The 20,940-nt window shown below is 40.6% G+C and overlaps 1 protein-coding gene across 1 annotated transcript in view; it reads right to left on the reverse strand.

Annotated features, from left to right (window-relative positions):
* The window catches only part of sorcs3a (sortilin related VPS10 domain containing receptor 3a), a 251,886-nt gene that overhangs the window by 23,973 nt on the left and 206,973 nt on the right, over window positions 1-20,940 (reverse strand). Inside the window, exons 18-20 of the mRNA XM_005750127.1 lie at window positions 20,459-20,630; window positions 7,255-7,441; window positions 820-953 (exon numbers count right to left, since the gene is read on the reverse strand). Coding sequence (XP_005750184.1) covers window positions 820-953; window positions 7,255-7,441; window positions 20,459-20,630 — 493 coding nt within the window. The remainder of the gene's footprint in view (window positions 1-819; window positions 954-7,254; window positions 7,442-20,458; window positions 20,631-20,940) is intronic.

Here is a 20,940-nt window from a genome sequence, read left to right on the forward strand (position 1 = left end):
ATTAAATAAGCTTATGCTTCTTCCTGCTCCTTTTTGAACATGAAAGTTATTTGTGGTTGCTCATTTTCCTTTTGTTTTGCTTTGTTTGTTTGTCTGGTTTTAATTCTATGTTGTTATACTTTTTCAACATGTTCAAAATAAAGATTCAATCAACCAAACTCAGAGAGGCCGACAGTGATCACTGACTGTTTTTAGGTTCTTGCTCTGATTAAATAGAACAAGATACAAAACATTAAAACCTGTTAGACACACAACAGCCTCAATAAACACAGAGTAGTTTGGACCCGGAAGCAGGGTTCATCATCATCACCTAACAACCGGACAAACGTGTGAGTCTTGGTTCTGATTCATTATCATAGTAATTTCTATAATACAAGCATCAAACCTGAGGTCCTACACAAGTTTATTAGCTCTGTATTAAGCCTGTCAATCTGCCCTGTCCAATCAAAAATGACACTAATTGGCTTTTTAACACATAATGAGTGTAAAAATGTGATGCCGAGAGATCCTGACTAAGCATCACTATGTGATTAAGACACGAGACGACCTTTCAGCTAATGTTAACCTGAGCGTGCTCCAAGCACACAAGACATGTTCTATCACTTTTGAGGACTTGGCTCTGGATCTCTCTTTTGTTGCTTTGTTCTTCTTAAACATTAAAAACACTTCTCAAGCACAGATAAGAGCATTTATATTAAGCAGTCTACTAACAGCAGCACTTACTATACAGCTTAAAAAAATAACAACTAAAATATAAATCGCAAGCCACAGAAATTTCAATGAAAATGTCTTTAATGAGTCTTTCTTTGCAGACGTTACCTCAGTATTGTTTCCTAACCACCAGAAGTAAGTGACTGTGCGTGAGTGGCTGGGTAAGACCACCGCTGTGATGTTCACTTCTTTGTTTCTTATGACCACAAAGGGAGCAAGAAGCTGGACATGCTCCACTGGACCTAAGAAAGAAACAGGACAGACGGGTTGATATCGTACACGGATTCAGTTAATGAGGCAGACTTCAGATCGTGCTTCTCACTCAAATACAAAAAAGGCAGTTGGCGGTACATGGGGTGCGAAGCTTGTTCAGTGCGCTCGGGTTTCCTCCCACAGTTCAAAGAACTGCACCTGAGGTGAATACATCTGTCTCTGTTTCTCTACATGTCTGGTGCAGTTTGGGTAAAGACACACTCCCATCCCAGCCCCCCAAACTCTGGACAGAATAAGTGGGTTAAAAAAATGGATAAATGTAAACACTGTGAAAAGAAATATCATATAAACTCATAGTGAGGAACTCTCAAGGTGCAGCCGAGTGTCCGTTACTACGACGTGATGGATGAAAATCCTCTAAAATGTAACACCTCTACTTCTGTAACCATGTTGATGCAACTCAATCCAACATTACTGAGAAAGTTTATCTTTATGAGGACAGTTAAACAGTCGGGGACTTTTTATGTCACTCGAAACAAGATAATTGTCACATCTATCAGTGTGACAATCAAATGATGTAACAGCTTCTAAGTAATAGAAGCCCCCCCTGCAGTTTATTGCCTAATTCTATACTGCAATCACTGCGATGCATGTCAGACAGACCTTCCCAATTAGGCTGTGCGAGTCTGCTGGCAGGTGTAATGAGACTGCCTAATAGGTGAGACATATATGGCGGCCTGTTATAACCATGCACACACTGCGATGGCAGAAGATGAAACACTGTATGTTCGTGTGATCTTGTTCTCATTCATATTCATCTTCATTTCTTCATCCGAGTTGTGACGGTACATTTCTTAATAATGACTATTCTAAGTTGGGCGGATGTTTGTTTTAAATTATTCCAGCCTTGTATTTTGGAGAGAAAATAATCAGCAAATGGAAGAGTTTTCTTTCTGCCTGCTGTGCTGTGTTTTTAAACAGTTGACAGAAGTAATTGCTTTCTCTGTGGCAAAACAAGGGTTTTAAATAGAGTTTGCATTTCTGCACATTATGGTTTGATAAACTGATAAGTTGAATTAAACAGTTCTATTTTTTTTTGTTCTTTATTATCTCCACACCACAAAATCCACTTTATGCACTTCTTTATAATCATCTAACAGAAAATTCAGTTTTATTTATATGGAACAACAACAGACATCTCGAGCCACTTTATATTATAAGCTAAGGAGCATCACAGACAGAACTCTAATGATCCAAAGATGCCCAGTTGGATAACACTCATTTATATTTATGTACACTATAAATTATTATAGTGAAGGTCCACCTGGGTCTATTCCAGAAAGCAGGTTAAACTAACTTTGAGACTGATATTCATGTGAACTATGACATCAACACAGTAAACATTTATACTAACGCTTTAACGAAGGCTTGACTCGCCGCAGTCGTCCTCTCAATGAGAGCGACTCAGTAAAGATCACCGTCTTAGCGCTGCGATAGGAAGAAGCGCCCCGGTGACAAAATGATTGCTGAGGTTTCTCTGCACAATGCCTCATCTTTTCCAGCTGTTCCATCCATCTTCTCCTGTGTAATGTCCGTCCTCCTGCACTGGAAAGGCTGCCTGAGCGTTTGAACCCGGCTGAGCGTGCCAAATTACCAAGACTGGGAGGTACGTGACAAACTGGAACCCCACCAAAGTGGACCATGTGCTAGCACTTGTAATGTAAGTTTTGCTCTTTGCAATTGCCCGTAACGAATTTCCCAGAGGAATCCACCTGAGGGATTAATAAAGTTTTATCTAATCTCTAATCTACAAAGCATAAAGGCAAACTTTTGAAAACGTCAAAACCACACTTTGTGACTTTTCTTAATTAGCTTAAATCTTAAAAAGATCTGTGGAGTGATTTGGAGGAGGATATACCAAATTTAACCTGTAGCTGCACACACTGCCTGCTTCCATCAAGCTGCGTGACTATTAAGAGACACAACTGACATGTTTAGTTTGGACTTTTCTTACTGCATTTTACATTTCTGACCAATCGTCACAGTGTGAAGCAGTCAGAGTTCAATAAAACTGCAGCTGAGCCAGAAAAGTGAATGTCTGTAAATACAAACCCCGCTTTTTATTCTTTAAGAAACAGGAGTGGACGTTTGCTGGTTTCTTTTAATAAGTTAACACTATTTATATATTTTCAGTGCTAGTACTCATTCATCTGACCTGAATTTTCCATGAAGGAATAAGCTCTACTCCCAATGTCTCATGTCATCAACTCTGAGATATTTATTCTGGTGTAACGTGACAGGAGCAAACTTCAGGTGACAGCTACTGTCTGTGAAAATGTAGATGAAACATATAGCAGGCAAACAGATAGTTTAGCTATTTTTTGCACATATGTAACATTATTGTTTGACAGAAAACAGAACCATTTCACTCTGATACTAGTGCTGACGAGCAAAAAACTCCCAAAAATGTTGACACCATCATGAATTTTTTGACATAATACCTTCTGGGTAATACTGCAAACCTCCCCACTAAGAACCTAATGGGACCTGACAGGGGTCTGGGATGGTTTACACTAATCGTAGAGATGAAGTTTGCTGCCATGGACAAATGTAATACACTATTTTTATGGAAAAACTCCAACGAAAGGTTCGTGTAGTGCTCATTTCTCCGAGGCTTCTATTAGCGCTCATCCTCTTTAAGCAGAACTAATCTTTATCCCTAACTTCAGATGCTGCGTGCGTGCGTGTCGTGTGTGTGTGTGTGTGTGTGTGTGTGTGTGTACTGTATCTTTGTATGAATGGGAGAAGGTGAGAGAATCATTTGGTATTAAATATGCTCAGCTGAGAAATCGTTTGTAGTAGTTTTTGGCGTTTCTCCCTGAAAGCATCACCTACACTGTGAAATAAATCCAGCTGAAATTGTTCCTGTCAGAAATATATACATACAGCGCAGGCTGGCTGACTTTTAATTTAGGAGGTTAAATTAAAATTGACTGAAAACATGTAGTATTTAGAATGTTGGACTGTTTTTCATTAAAATGTAAAAAAATAATAATAAAGATATTGTTGGAAAAAAAATTGACTGAAAAAAATCAGCAAAAATAACAGAGAGACAAGTCAACACTTACAGAAAGCAGCTTGAATAATTTCCATGGAAAGTTAAAGTGATACACTGTTTTGTTGCTGTCTAAACAGAAGCTAGAAGGCATGACGATCCAGTAATTTGTTATTTGTGCTGCTGCGTAAAACCTGCTCCACTTTAAAAGTAATCCATTGTTGTGATGCCGTGATCCTCAGATAACTGCCTATTAGCTGCAGTGGCCTTAAAGGCTCACTTCTCTGTTTGTTCCTCACAGTAAAACATTGCATAAGCAAGTTTATTATGACCTTTTTCCCAAAACTTGTTTATCACAGCTGCTGTATTACAAACCCTGTATAGGTGAGCACAGTTCACTTGAAATGAGTTTAGCGTGGATCAACAGTGTGGTTGCCGTTCAGGTGAACGAATATACCACCTGGAGCTAAGTACCGTGAAATCCACATCTGAAAAAACATTTTACTGCTGATCAAAAAAAATGCATTAAGTGACTTAATTTCATTTGATGTTTTTTTTATTGCTGATGTCCAAAAGGACTGGATCTGACCATCCATCTAAAGGCTTTCTCTCATTTATTTGAAGACAGGAAGCAGCGACTTTCTACAAAAATCCCTGCTATTGCCTGAAGGTCTCTCTTCCATCTCCAGTATAAATAGTGAGCAACACTACATCATTTATATGAACCAACAGTCATGTTCCAACATTACTGACTCTGACACAAACGTCTTCATGTCTTCAGAAAGTATTCTGGTCTTAAGTAGCAAAGCTAATGTTGGCTGGGTGGGTGATATCCAGGCGATCAACTCTTTTGTCTAAATAATTAAAAAAAGGAAAAACAAACAAATCACAGCAGATCCTCTTCCTCCATCACACCCTGTCCCAGCATCCTCCTCTGTCACGCCAACCCTCTAAAGCCTCCTTCGCTACATCCCTGAATCTTCTCTGTGGTTTCCCTCTATTTCTCCTGCCCAAATTCAACATTGTTGTCCATCATATTCACAATCCCAGCTCTGCACATGTCCAAACCATCTCATCTCTCCATCTCAGTACCTCCAGCTCAGCCTCCCATGTTTTTCCCAGTGCTACCATCTCTAAACCATACTGACTGATGGCAGGTCATACTATCATCCTAAACCTAAACCTTCCCTTTCATTCTTTTCTGATATCCTTCCTCTCACTCGTCTCCACACACTCCAACCTGTCTGCACTCTCTTCTTCACCTCTCTCCTGTACGTTGCTTTCGACGGTCATCCATCTCCACTGTTGCAGTTGTCTCCCCATCATTCTCACACATGTACATTCTCACATATCACATTGAGGTGACTGTTGTCATTATTTGGCGTTATATAAATAAAACTGAACCCTGGACAGGTCGCCAGTCTGTTGCAGGGCCAACACACAGGGACAGACAACCATTCGCATTCACATTCACACCTAGTGGCAATTTGGATTATCCAATTAACCTATCCCCACAAGCTGCATGTCTTTGGACTTGCAAATCAAATTGAATTATTCTGTCTTGCATCTACAGCCTTTAATTCCTCTTTTCTCCAGAGCATACCTCCACCTCTCCAGGCTCCCTACTCTCACTACAGACCACAATGTCTTTGGCAAACATCAGAGTCCACAGAGACTCCTGCCTGACCTCATCTGTCAGCCTGTCCATCCCCACTGCAAACAAGCAGGGCTCAGAGCATCCCTGATGTAATCCCACCCCTACTTTGAACCCATCTGTCACTCACTGCACACCTCACCACCATCCCTCTGTTCTCATACATGTCCTGCAGCCCTTCACATACTCTGCGCTTTGCTCCTGATGTATTCATGCAGTACCACAGTTTCTCTCTTGGCACCCTGTCATACGCTTTCTCTTGATCTCCAAATACACAGTGAGGCTCTTCTGACGTCATCTACATTTGTTCATCAACACTCTCGAAACAAACATTGCATCTGCAGTGCTGTTTCTCAGCAGGAAGTTGGATTGCTGCTCACTAATCATCACCTCTCTTCTTAACCCTTTAATGTCCTTTGTATCATATTTGATACGAGTTTCTGAGATCTGTCTCTCTGATCAATACCTTCCATAATTTCAAAATGTTATTGACAAAACTCTTTGTTTGGTCTAAAATTAACATTGTTGTTAACAAAAAAGTTGCCAAAAATGCCCAATGTATCAAATGTGATACAAAAAAGATATAATAAATACATAATGAAAATACATCTCAGAAAACATCTCAGTTCCAAAAAATCTAAATTTTCTGGCTATTATTTGATGGTTTGGATCTACAGGGTTGAGCTAGTATGACGGGCCCGTCGGGCTCTGTTTCACTCTTCTGTACCACCTTTAGAAGTCAGTCCAGCAACAGGCATTTGAAACACGAGCAAGACCGGGTACTTTTCTTTCAAAAGAGATGTTTAATGAAGGTTTAAATTAACATGGCAGGACTCGGTCAGAAACCTGTGTTTCTTCTGACTCCTCAACTACATAACCACATATTTACAGTGTGCCGGAAGCCCAAAATACCAAAAAGCACATTAGAATTTCTATATTCTTGTAACATAACAGTATTTGTGAATTTACATAAAATTATATTCTTAACAACAAAAATGTACATTTCTCTTTTTAACCCCTTTACCAGTGCCAATGAACTGACCCATCTTTAACAACTCTTTGCTACATCCTGGTGTAACCTTCTTTCAACCTTACTGTTCATGCTGGAGGGTGAAATCTGAACATTTTATCATCTTACCTAACACAACTTTAGTGGGTATGTGTGTGCATTGTACCAAATCAATAACAATAACTAAATATGAGCACGTCTGGGTCAGAATAAAACAGAGCTTTTAAAATGAGATTTTACAGACCGTTCAGTTTGTAAAGTCTCATTCTGTTCCTACATTATAAACATTCTCCTATCTTAACACACTGTATACAGACAGGAAACGCATCATTAACTGATGTTCATGGACGTAGTCATACACATCTGTGTTTATCAGTAATGCTTTGTGGCCTGAAAAGCAAACAAAGTATTAAAAGTCTACTAACACTCTGCTTCTGGGCACTAAGTTAACTGCTTTGAGTGCAAACTAAAAGTTGACTCAGATGACGGCATCGACAGTTTTGTCTCTTATGTCGATGAAACAGAGAGTGAACAGCAGCAGTCATCTTCTCAGAGAGGATTTCAGTTGAAAGCAACAGCACGCGTTGTGTTTGTGACAGTGTGGACACTTACATGTGACGTGCAGGTAGAGTGTCGTGGTGTCGTAACCGAGCGTGTTCTCTGCAAACGCCGTGACACGGAATATTCCGGCAGACTTGTAGACGTGCTTGATCCCTTCCTCGGTCCAGCTCAGGTTGGAGTATGAAACTGCTGTGCCGTCACCAAAATCCAGCTGGATGTTGGTCCGCAGCGAGTCCCCCTGAAACGCAGCACACCAGCGTTTCTTCAAGCTATAGACAAACACTTTTACTGAAATGAGTTTTGCAATGTGGCTGCTTTACAGGGAAGAGCTGCACTGAAGAGATGGAAAAACAGAAGCCACGACAATGTGAGTGATGCAGGCAGAGGTAACATTTCTAACACACGTGCCTCCTGTCAGGACCAAACCAGGGGATATTTCCCTTCCTAGGCAAACACATAAACCGCAACACTGTGGAGCCACTACAAGTTAGATACAACAGTGTGGCTTTAATCTGATTTTATCAAAACAAAGGCATCTTAAACCATACCTCAAACTTAAGGTGCATGAGCACACTGAGAGAAGCAGCATTTTGTTGACCAGATGCAAGAACGCAATTATGCAGCAGCATGGTGCAAAGTGCTAAAAGAGATTGTGAGACTAATAGCACAGAATGGTAACAAAGTATCAGCAGGTGAGGTTATTTGCGCTTTAACACTGACCAATCACATCCAATTCATGGCCGGGAAGCAGGCTGTGAGTGAGTCAGGAGAGTCTGCTTCCCTGAGGAGAGAAGGCTGGCATGGGGCGGATTCAACGAAAGCCAAATATAGCTCATTAATCTAAAGCACTTCAAGTATGCTTGTGAGGGCAAATTCAAAGTTCTAGGGGCTTACGTTTCAGTCTGTTCTGAAAGCACTTGTAAAGAACTTGTTTTTTGGTGAAGTCCTAGGTATAAAAGATGAAATGGAACAACTGACATTTTTATATTGTGCTGATTTAATGACCCCTCAAAGTTCTTTAAATTTACATTTAAAGACAGTCCGTCTCTGTACACATTAAGTGCTTTAGCTCATACACATAGCCATCGATGTGAAGTAGATGATAATTAACCTACAATGCAAGTCTTTGAAGTTCGTGGAGGAAAGTCATGCAAACAAAAGGAACACACACAAACTTCATGCAGAAAGGCCCCACCCAGGAGACCAGGAGCCTTGCTGGTGAAGTACACAATGACCATGATGCCATTAGGATTAAGAAAAGGAGATGAGCTTCAATAATAATTATACATGAAATAAAAGTTTTAACAACCTACTAATAATCCAAATAAAAAAACAGTGATTATGATTGACCGTGGACAATAGTCACATGATTGAATTTCACTATTTGCATAAATGAAGAGGGAAATGCTTGTTGCTGTGTGCTGCCATACGACACACCCAGTGGCTGAATGAATGGAAGTGCCCAGCATTTCTGGCAGCAAGATGTCAGCAGCAGATCCTGTAAAATCCCACAGATCAAGCTGACCAGCTGCACTCCTCAAGCCACCTCAGCGATGCTCCCACCAGGCTGTCTGGCACTGATGATCTGGCTGTTTGAAAAGTTGCTTTACATCTTTTCACCCAAACATGATGACTAAGAGAATCGATCCAATATCCACTAATCTGTAGACCTCGATATCTACTAACATGTCAATCAGTGCTTCAAACTGTAGCATAGCAAAGCATCTTTATTTATAATGCACTTTACATCCAACGATGTTGACCAAAGTAAAACAAAGAGAAAATAGTTTAAATTACATACAGAACACCTTAAAAATTAAAAAAGAAACAATATAATTAATAACAAACATATTAAGAGACATCAACAAATCCTGCTGTGCTGAAAGCCAAGGTAAATAAATATGTTTTAAGACATGATTTAAAAACAGATAAGGAAGGTGCCTGTCTAACACGTAAAGGCAACTCATTCCACAGTTTTGGTGCTGCCACAGCAAACGCCCGATCCCCTCTGAGCTTACAATTAGTCCTGGGCACGCTCAGGAGGAGCTGGTCTGCCCACCTGAGGGACCGCGAAGGTATGTATGGATGAAGAAGCTCAGAGAGGTACAGAGGGGCAGCATTGGACAAACATTTAAAAACAAATAAAAGCAGCTTAAAAAGGATCCTAAATTGCACGGGCAGCCAGTGAAGTGAATATAAAACTGGGTGATATGCTCGCATCTACGAGTGCCAGTTAAAAGACGTGCAGCGGCATTCTGAACTAGCTGCAGTCGAAAAGCAGAAGGTCGACTCACCCCATAATAATAATAAGCCAGCCGTAATCCAGAAAGTGCTTAATTTTGGCCAGCTGCCTCAGATGAAAGAAACTAGACTGTACAACCGACCCGATCTGGCTTTCAAGCTTAAGTTCAGCATCCATTTTAAAACCCAGATTTACAATCTCTGGTTTACAAAATGATTTCAGGGTTTGCAAATCAACACACTGAACAGCAGTGGAGGCAGGTCTGAACACCATTACTTCAGTCTTAGAATCATTAAAACAAAGAAAGTTTAGCGCCAACCAGGACTTGACGTCCTCCAGACATGTTTGCAAAGATTTACAGACGACCCATCTTTCTTTTTAAGAGGAACATAAATCTGGCAGTCATCTGCATAACAGTGAAAAGAGAGTCTGTGTCTCCTAAAAATTGAGCCCAAGGGAGGTAAATACAGTGAAAACAGGATGGGACCCAGAATGGAACCATGCGGTACTCCATGAGACAGCGGAGCACGGGAGGACTCACAGTTTCCTAAGTGAACTGAAAAGGTTTGATTTGTTAAGTAAGACCTGAACCATTTCAGAGCCACACCTGTTACACCGACACACTGCTCCAAATGCGAGATTAAAATTTCATCGTCTTCAGTGTCAAATGCAGCAGTTAAATCGAGTAAGATGAGCCTTTCACCAGAATCACATGATAAAATTATATCATTAAAAATTCTTAAAAGTGCTGATTCAGTGCTATGCATTGCTTTAAAACCAGATTGGAAAATCTCCTGAATACTTTGCGCATTCAAGTATGGGATCAATTGGTTACTTGCTACTTTTTCCAAGACTTTAGATAAAAAGGGCAGCTTAGATATTGGTCTAAAGTTTTCAACAGTGTTTGTATCTAGCCCAGGTTTCACGCCTCACAGCACAGGCTTCATCGTTCAACCAGGGTTCAAACTTAGTCTTATGATGCCTGATTTTTAGAGAGGCAACAATAGCCAAGGTATGAAACCAAGAACTGAGTTCCTCTACGTTTTGGAGTGTGTCAGGAATAGAGAACTAAGTATAGTAGGTGGAGAACTGTGCTGCAGCGAAAGAATTTAACAAACGAGATGGCTGAACAGGGACATGCCCCCTGAATCCATTTCTAGACAAAGAGATGTCAAACAGAACCGGCATCAGAGAAAACAGGGTCAGAGACTTTCAGATTAAAAGCAGGCAATGCGTGCACTAAAACTAGATCGAGAGTGTGGCCACACTGTTGTGTGGGTGCAGAACAGACATCGAACTAAATTAAAAGAATCAGTAAGATTCAAAAAGTCTTTAACCATGCGCTTTTCTAGACAGCACACGTGAATATTAAAATCCCCGACAATAAGAAAGGAGTCATATTTTATCGTGACTTCAGTCAGAAATGCAGCAAATTCCATTATAAAGTCCTTACTGTATTTTGGGGCCCTGTATATTATTTTGCACAGTACAGGGGGAGAACAGGCTATTTCAAATAGCAACAGCTCAAAACTGGAAAAATAAAATTTGAATGAAACCTGTTTACACCTGTAGCGATTTCTGAAGATGGTCGCAACTCCTCCACCTCGATCAGATGTGTGTTGGACATTAAAAGAGCAGCAGTCTGAAGGCAAAAGTTCTGGAATCACCAGCAGTTATCCACGTCTCAGTTAGGCAGAGAAAGTCCAAATAGTGCAACAAAAAATATTCCTTAAGGGTGACCTCAACAAAACACTGTTTCAGGTATGTTTGAGAGCTGTCAGCCTTTCTTTAGCTTCTTCTGCAACATCTGCCCGATGTTTAAACACCACCTTCTATTTCCAAACCTGAAACGGATTCATGAGCATTCAAACAAAAACAAGTTCAGTCAGGAAATCCAGTGTGATTTGTGATCTTAGTTCACAAGAGATGGAAGATAATTTTCAACTAGTTTACGTGTTCTTAACTTAAACACTAACTATGCCTTTTTATACCGATATACTTTATATAACTTAAGTCGACAGCAAGATTACAAGGTTGCTCGTCTTTGGATTGTTGGCACAAAACAGCTTTATAGTACATAAAAAGGACAGGACAGTCACTATATTGTGTCTGTTTACTTCTAATGACACAGCTTCACAAATGTTCTTTGAATCATTTCTCTCAGATTAAGCACTAGTGTTTACTCTCTTCATGTCACTGCTTCCTAAAGCTTTGTCTGACCAGTTAAGCAGAAAGACTAGTTTTACCAAACAATAATTGATGCTTTTTAATTTGCTCAAATTTAGCAAATAAAGAATTCATTTGCAGAGCAAACACATAAACATTCTGCTATTAAAGGCTGAAAAAAGCTCTTCGAAGCATCTTTGCAGGCGGATGATTTGTTGCAAGTTAACTCAAGAATGAAATGACTTCAAAGTTTTATTTATTAGTATATTAATCATATTGAATTGTATAAAAGTGCTGTATATAAATTATTTTCATTGCTTTGTGGCACGTGCAGCAGAAGAGGAGAAAAATAAATTTTGTATGCACATGTGAGTTTGTGTTGTGATCCCGCCGTGTTTGCCTTTGCAGGATGAGCGATCCTTCCGCTGCCTGCACGGTTTCCTCTGAGAATCACATCTGGCACCGTCGGTGGATAAACACACAGCGCAAGTGTTGGTGGCTCCAGCTGCCACGGCGACCAAACCTGAACTCATCCTCTCAGGCCTGTGAAGTCAAACTCCCAGCCTCCCCTTGGCACACTGTAGCACAATACAACTGGGATCTTAATTTGTAACACCGCATTAGCATGCCAGCTCTGCCAAAACTCACATTAGAACCAAATAAATTCATTGTTCTCTTTCCTGCTCCTTTGCTCTTTCCATCCCTCACTACCAGCCACTCCTTTGTGTGCTTGCGTGTGTTCAAACACAGGAGGTTTGGTGGGCTTTGGGGCATTTTTCATGTCACTCTGTCTGGAAAATGAAATCTGTGATAAGTGGCTGGAGAGAATAGAGAAAAGCTAAGAACAGGGTTTGACAGCACGGGTATTGTTTCCAAGTGTAATGAGCTGGCATGCAAACAAGACTCGAGCTCGGTGGTGCTGATGTCACTCAGCTCTTCTCGGTGTCTGCTGGCCATTCTGTTCACGCTCCTCACTGTATCAGCCACAGCGGGATTCACTAATCTGCATGAGAGCGATGCTGACCCGTCTCTCTAAATGTCACTCTTTGTGTTCGTGTATCTCTCAGGGTTGAGCAAATCCAAACACATCATGGCTGGAACCCTGAGACTGGGTTTGCACTGAAACAGCTGCTGTATGTGGACAGGGGTTTGGATACATGAGACCGGCATTTGTTCAGGTGTGTGTCAGACCTGAATCTACAGTATCAGCGTGCTGTGTGACAATAAAAGCTGTGAAGCGTTTTGGAACATCGCCCAGGCTATTTCTGACAGCAGAGTGCACGTCATGTTCCTCCTACAGTGGATTCATGTTTGCACTGTAATAATAAGACTGGACAAATTCTAAAAATGCCAGTTAAATACAAAATATTGCTAAACTGATTACAGCAGGGACGACTGCGAGGAGCGATAGAGTTTTACATTACAAACAGAGCTGTGAGGTGACAGGCGTCACTCCAAAGCTCCAAGAATCCTTTCAGGTTTGTTTTGGTTTCACAAAGCACCAAATGTATAAAATGTTATTTAAATAAATAAAACTGGTAAAGACTAAACAAAGGAACAGTAGCATCGTAGCATCATTCCAGAAAAACTGATTCATTCATTTTAGTCCTGAAATACAATCTGAAAGTGATGCTACTAATAAATCCAGCTGCTATTTGTGTAAGCAACCTTAAAATCAATCTGTATAGACGATGTTAATGGAAATCATTTGGTAATGACGGTAATGCATAACATGCTCTTAGCGTGGGGGTTGCAGAAACTACTAATAATGCGAGCGATCGGTTATTTCTTCATGTGCTCTTTGTTTCACAGTAACGATAACTAAAAGCATTAAAGTGCACAACAATCAGTCCAATCACTGATGCCGAGTGATGGATGTCATGCATATTGTGTCTGCTTGTGAGAAGTCCGAATACGAGCAAGAACAAGTCATCATGATCTTCTCTTAGTCTGAATTAAATTAACTCTACACAGGAAGACAATGTGTTCGTGTTGTTTCTGTGTAAAACACTATTAGAGCAACTGAAATGAATAATTTATTTACTATAACAACAGCAACTTCTTCTGCTGCCCCCAAGTGGTTAGAAAAAATAAAAAATAAAACAAAAACAGTGAATGCAGGTTTATTTACCATATTAATATTTTACATATTTATACGTATGGAGATCATTACACAGATTGTTGTAGAATGTGTATTTTTTGATACTAGCTAAACAAGTCAGGGCAAGTACTCCAATTGTTGTGACTACACAGAGCTTCAGAATGAGCACTGCAGTTAATATTTTAGCTGGAAATCCTCAGTAGTCGTGGCTGTCATGTTCGATATTCACAATGTTTGTTGGCAGGAGATTCATCTGGCTTTTCCACTGGGGCAGAAATGGATTTTGCAAAAAGATAACATGAGCGAGAACAACCGTAGAACATTTTCTCCCAAATGTGACACGATTGTGAAACAGAGAAGTGGCTGATAAAAATTCAGACTGACAAAACAAGTGTTAGGCAGATCACAGGGAGATTACATTAACCCAGAAGGAAACACAGTGTGATCACTGAAAGCCACTTTTGGTGAGAATTGAACTTTTTGTAATGTAGAGATGGATACATCAATACAGTAACCAAGGACGAGACTAAAACTTTATATCAAGCTGACACAGAGTTTCAAGTTTTTATATCTTATGGGGGCAATTAGAAAGCTGCAACACAACCTAAGCAGTTAAAGGAAACAATGAAACTGAAAACAGTGGCTCTCTAACGCATGCTGTCACCAATCTGTCCTCTCCAACTTAAGCACAGAGCTGGCAAAGCCTGGGTCGGAAAACTGAAGCCAAATCTGATTCATGACAGCAACCAAGAGGGATGGCAGTTTATCCAGTCAGTCCTCACTTTGTGCCGCCATCTGATATAATCTGCCACACTATGTTTTATAAATCTAATCAGTCAAAAAGAACCCAGTTCCAAAAATATCGTGTAAAATGCACTGATTTGTAAAACTCATAAATCCACATTTTATTGCCAATAGAACAGAAAATATATCAAATGATTAAAGTGAGACATTTTACTATTTCATGAAAAATATTAGCTCGTTCTGAATTTGATGGCAGCAACACGTCTCAAAAACGTTGGGAAAGGGTCAACAAAAGGCTCGGAAAGTAAGTGGTACTCTGCTGGATGAACGTTTCACAACTAATTAGATTAGCTGGCAACAGCTTAGTAACTTGACTGGGTATGAAGAGAACACATTAGACTGTTTCTCAGAAGCAAAGATGGAAGGAAGCAACAAACTGCATCTAAAAATGATGGAACAATTTCAGACCAGTGTTCCTTAGTATAAAACTATTTGGATATCTCATCGTTTTCAGAGAATCTCTGGAAATCTGTCTGTAAGGGACAAGGTTGAAAATCAATATTGGATGCCTGTGATCTTGATGCCCTTGGGGGGGGCACAACGTGCCATGGAAATCACTGCATGGGCTCGGGAGCACTTCCACAAATCCTTTCCTGTGAACCAAATTCACTGTGCCATCCACAAATGCAGGTTAAAGGTCCATCATGCAATGAAGAAGCCTTATGTGAACATGAGCCAGAAATACTGCCAGCTTCTCTGGGCCAAAGCTCATTTAAAACGAACTGAGGAAAAGTGGAAAACTGCTCTGTGGTCAGACAAATTGAAATGTATGATTCCTTTTGGAAAACATGGAAGCCACAGGCTCCAGACTCGAGTAGAGAGGGGCCATCTGGCTTGCTATGAGTGGTAGTTCATAAGGCTGCATCTCTGATGGTATGAGTGCATCACTGCCTATGGAATGGACATCTTGCACATCTGGAAAGGCATCATCAATGCTAAAAGGTTTTAGAGCAACATGTGACCCTGTCTGTAAAACCTCTTTTTTGGGAAGTATTATACCTCATACTGCGTCTATTCCAGCAGCATGGCTTTGTAGCTGTGTAAGCATCTGGGTGCTGAACTGGCCTGCCTGCAGTCATTTCAGTTCAATTCAATTCAATTTTATTTATCCAGCGCCAAATCACAACAACAGTTGTCTCAAGGCGCTTTATATTGTAAGGTAGACCTACAATAACACATACAGAGAAGAACCCAACAATCATATGATCCCCTATGAGCAGCACTTTAGCAACAGTGGGAAGGAAAAACTCCTTTTTAACAGGAAGAAACCTGCAGCAGAACCAGGCTCAGGGAGGGGCGGGGCCATCTGCTGTGACCGTTTGGGGTGAGAGAAGGAAGACAGGATAAAGCCATGCTGTGGAGTCCAGACCCCTAACCAGCTGAAAACATCTGGAGCACCATGAAACCAAAAGCAGCAGCTGGAATCATCGGACTAAAAAAAGTGCTGAGTTTTTGAAGGTTTGAGTGAAGGTATGTAGACTGTTGTTTGTGATTGTGTGGGTGAAGGCCCATAAATGTCCAGCCTTTTCAGAAGATGGTAATCAATGAGATCGCTGCAGATAGAAATTGTTTATTTTCGAACAACACAGTGGACAAAAAATTAGACATAGCTTCCACGTCTGACAAGGGAAGCCAATTCAATACAACCTTAAACCTGCATTCTTCCTAATGGCCAACAGAGGGAGACTTCCCTGGTTGCAAGAAGACTGTCACTTGTTCTAGTCCTCACTGAATGCAACATAATGATTATCTGCAATGATCCTAATTAGAGTCAAACAGGAGGATGAAATAGTGTATCCTTTAGGGCAGCCCTAGTTTGTGGGTTTAAAGTATTCACGTGGGGATTTTTAATAAATAACTGACTAATAATTAATTAATTAAAGATATTTTTTAGATCAGGCTGACCTGAAATGTGTCAAAAAGTCAAAATAGCTCTTAAGTGGCCTGTTTAATGTTAATCTTCATATCCCAGTTAAAATGAGCTTTGTACCTGCTGCATTTAGCATGATGTTGCTGCTGCCAAGTGCAATTTGTGTCAAACTCCTGCAGTTCTCTAAGAATCGTCCTCCGTAATAATAATTAGAATGCACACAGTACCCACTTATCTCAAAGTCAGGACAATGTGAGCTGTTTTTTGTTTTTTAACAAATCTTAAACAATCCTTCATGAACAGTTTAAGAACAAAAAAATCACTCTGCTAACAGCTGACAACTCAACATAGTTACTGCGACGTGTAGACGGCTGCCTAAACAATGCAAAATCAGAAGCGATGCGGATCTGATCATCCACCCAAACATGTTGATTATTTAGTTCTTTCTAACCGTCTTTTTAAATATGGATATGAGCCACAGGGTCTTCTCCCATTTAAAATTTTATGCCATTTGCTCTTCCCAAGAAATACAGCCATCGCAAGCTTCATGAATATAAATTAAACTTTGAATTCATCTTGAGAATTTTCTCAAATAGGGCTGATGCCACAAGGATTCTTTACCCCCGCGCTTCTCTTCTTCTCTTTTATCGCATCGTTCTGCCACCCACGTCCCTTCCTGTCCCCCTCCTCTTTCCATCACAGAAATCCACTCTTTATGAAAGAAAACAGGCGTCCATTCCTCAACTTATCACGCAGTAATATGACAACTGGGGCCGGACCCCGGGGGACGCGCACTTACCTTGAGCTGTTCCCGCTGTGGCAGGAAAACACTCCAGTTGCTAACGCCGTAAAGCCTGCAGTTATTATCCACAGACCATATACTGCCTGAGACACATGTGAGGCAGTTTCCTCGTGACCAGCCAGTGTGGCAGACCTGGCTCTGAACACAACAGCTCTCGCTCACTAACAGGGTCTCCGGTGAGGTCCTTTGTGTCTGCCTCTGACTCAGAACTCTTACGCTGCGCGGGAGGTTTGGAGGGATTTGACTCTATGAAACCTCAGAGTGTTTAGAATTCAGTTACATTCCGAGAAAGTACTTCAGGATTTGTGCTTCGGGTTTCAGGGAAGCACGATAGTAAGTGAACAAACCCGCCTACAGTGCAGCTGGTCCTACTGCTTGCTAGGAAGTAATAAAAACACCAGTTTACTTTATGTGTCCTGACATCATAAAATATTATTTGGACACGAGTTTTAAATAGCAACACAAGAAATCACTGATGCATCCAGCTGTTCAGCACAACCATTCAACATAGTTTAGTTCACCAGTGGACGAGGAACTTTGTCGTCAGTGCGATTATGATGCTGGGTTTCCCAAGTCACATGTACCAAATGATCCCACAATAAGGAATTCCATATGATTCACAATTCACCGGGTGTCTAGTGCCACTGTTTGTAAATCCAGGCATTGTAAACACATTTAGGCTAAAAAGAAAACTGACATTGTTGTGTTGTATACCAGCAGCACCCAACCCCCGGGCCACGGACCGGTTATCGTTAACTCTGTTTCCCCGGGTCTTTTCTCGTGTTGTAGTCGTGTCTTATCTTGAAAGAAATGTTTACGCGTTACCGTAGCGACCAGAGAGCACTAAGGGGCAGAGAGGAGGATGTTACTCTCAGTGTTGTTGGTGCATTTCAGGAGGACGCTGCTAATAAAGTTACACAGTGAATTTGCATTTATTATTATTGTTACGGCCCTGGCAGGGCCTCCTCCTGAAGGTGCCTGTGTGGGCGTGTCCCACTCCTCTTCTGCTGGAGGTGCCGCCTTTCCCTTTTACACAGCTGACTCACATCAGTAATTAAAAGTATTTAAGCCCAGGGAAAGGTGAGCTCTGGGCCAGAGTGCCATTAGTGTGGTTACAGCTAGTTAGCTGAGTGTTTGCAGCTAGTGAGCTGCACTCTTTTTGACTTTGTACTTATTGACTAACGCTTGAGTTTTGTTTCTTTAAACGGTGATAGCGGCTTGTCTGTCTCTTTTAGTTAGTATTAATAGAAACTTTAATAAAACTCTGTAGTTTAACCCTTTTGCCTCCTTGACTCCTTTTTCTGACCCGGACACTTTTTGTTACTTCCGCCGCACCGCCTGGACCCCTCAGGGGAACGTAACAATTATATTTACAGAATACCACAGTTTTTGTCTCGGTCGTTTCATTTTATTTTGGTGTATTTATCCGCGACACCTTAAAGGCCGGTCCATTGAAATATTGTCAGATATTAAACCGGTCCGCGGTGCAAAAAAGGTCGGGGGCCGCTGGTCTACACCACTGCAGCTGAAGTTAAAAGCACAACTGAAGGCTCAGTGTGTGAGTTTAAGAGTGTTAGCATTGTCACCAAGTCATATGATAAAGTTACTCTATAAAATACACAGTCATGGTTGAAGTATACCCAATAATTCCACATTTAGTAGCAATAACTTGAAATAATCTTTATTCTACTCCTTTGTGCAGGAAATTCTGAACACTTTAAAACATTACTTCAGTTCATTGAGATTTGCAGGCACTCATTTATGTGCAGCTCTCTTAAGGTCCTGCCACAGCAGATTGCCTCCCATTTAACTCGTGAATACTGCATAGTTCATGGGCTCAACTCAGTGACTGAAAGGTACCCGGGTCCTGTGGTTACAAAACAAGCCCAAATCACCCGCCCGCCATGGCTGCAATCACAGTTAGTATGAGGTGCTTGTGCTGATATGCTGTGTTTGTCATGGCCAAACACGTTAGCTGCCATGTTCTCTTTAGAGAAGAAGCTTTCTCAACCCTTCCAAACAAGCCACACTCACTCAGTATTCTTCTAATTGCACTTTCTTAAACTTCAACATTTAATATAATCGAGTCTTTTGAATTTCTCTGATTATAATACAATATGACCTTGGGGTGAATTCTCAGAGACCTTCGTTCCAGGAAAGATTGTGGCGTTGTCTAAGTGCAGGGAGTGTACTTAGTTTTTCACACCATGTCAGTTAGAGTCCTCTAAATAATTCACTAAACTTTTTCATTACTGTATATATAATTTTGGAAATCAATGATTTAATTTAAAAAACAAACAAACAAGAAAAACAATGAATTAAAAATTGTATGTAAGTTGATATGTAGACAAATCGAGAGAGCAAATAATAGATGTGGTTCAAAACAAAAGAATCACTGTAGTATGAGAGTTGACCATTAATATGAACTGCAGTCGTGTCTGGTTGAAATGCACTTTCTCGATACGGTTAACGTAGCAGCTCTGTGACGAAGTGCGCCATGTTGTGAAGCGACTTGCTGCTTGATGCAATTTGATGAAAAACAAATGTGTTCAATATACAACATTATGAAACTTTGAATTTACAGTTTCAATAAAAAAACTTTTATTTGCATCCCTCCCTGCAGCACTGCTGCAGCTCACTTCCTGTTTAAACATATCTGGTTGTTTCTGGATAATAATTCTGCATTGTTTTGTATTTTTTAGCATTTTTGTGGTGAGCAAGTAGCAACACTGTCAGCACAGCGTTGCTGTTTAAATCTTTACCGGAGCTCTCTCTAAAGGTCTTCCTTTACTGACCTTTATTGGATTCTTATGATAATCAGACTTTTTATTTCAATTTAGCATCGGTTTTTTTCCAAGCAATCTTACACCACACATTCACAGACAGAACTGCCAGTTAAAGTGGGTGTCATACAGGCAACCAAACTGAATACGATATCGAACTGTGCAATCAACATTCACTTCATAATAATGAGTTCAAACATATAGCGTGCATATTGCCTACCTAATTAAAGAAGAACAAGATAATTTATCTAAAGTTGTGAAGAAAGTGGAACATTTTATCCCTTATATGGTCCAAAGCACAGATACAAATTCATTATAACTGCAACTTCAAAAGATATTAAGTATCCAGAACAGTTCACATGAATGTGTTTTTCTGCCCCCTGGTGGCCAGAATTCTGTTATTGCAGCTTTAAGCAAAAACTGAGGTAAATAAATTAGCGTTGAAGTTGACAGGTCTGTAGCTAAATGTAGATGTATTTGTTCTCACCTCATCCAAATGCACCATGAAGGTGACATTGCTGCCCAGGCTGGCAGTGAGTTTGCCATCTTTGGTGGTCAGCAAGAGTCCTTTCGGGGGTCTGTTGGGACACTGCTGCTTTCTGGGTGTGTACAATTCCTTCACTCCTTTCGTGCAGTTGTTCAGCACCACTTTGCGGTACCTTGGGAAAGAAAAGTATTTTATCCCTCTATGCTGCACGAGCTTTACAGAGAATTTTGTTGAACTAAACAGAGCACAGCTGTTGTGTCTGAACAGGCTCCCAGACAGGATGACAACTGACAACACAAGCTGTGTCAAAGGCTGAGACACCATGGAAGCTTAATCATAGTGGCAGTGAATAAAACACTCCCACTGTGATTAAGCTTTGCAAGGTGTCGGTCCCCAGGGCGCCTCCAAACTAACAAAAAGGTCACATCTCTGTGACATAACAAAGAAAAATGGATTGTAATGGAAAATGTAAGATCACGTCA

The sequence above is a fragment of the Pundamilia nyererei genome, unplaced genomic scaffold (genome assembly GCF_000239375.1).
Source record: "Pundamilia nyererei isolate P.nyererei 1_Seehausen unplaced genomic scaffold, PunNye1.0 scaffold00263, whole genome shotgun sequence".
NCBI classification, from domain to species: domain Eukaryota; kingdom Metazoa; phylum Chordata; class Actinopteri; order Cichliformes; family Cichlidae; genus Pundamilia; species Pundamilia nyererei.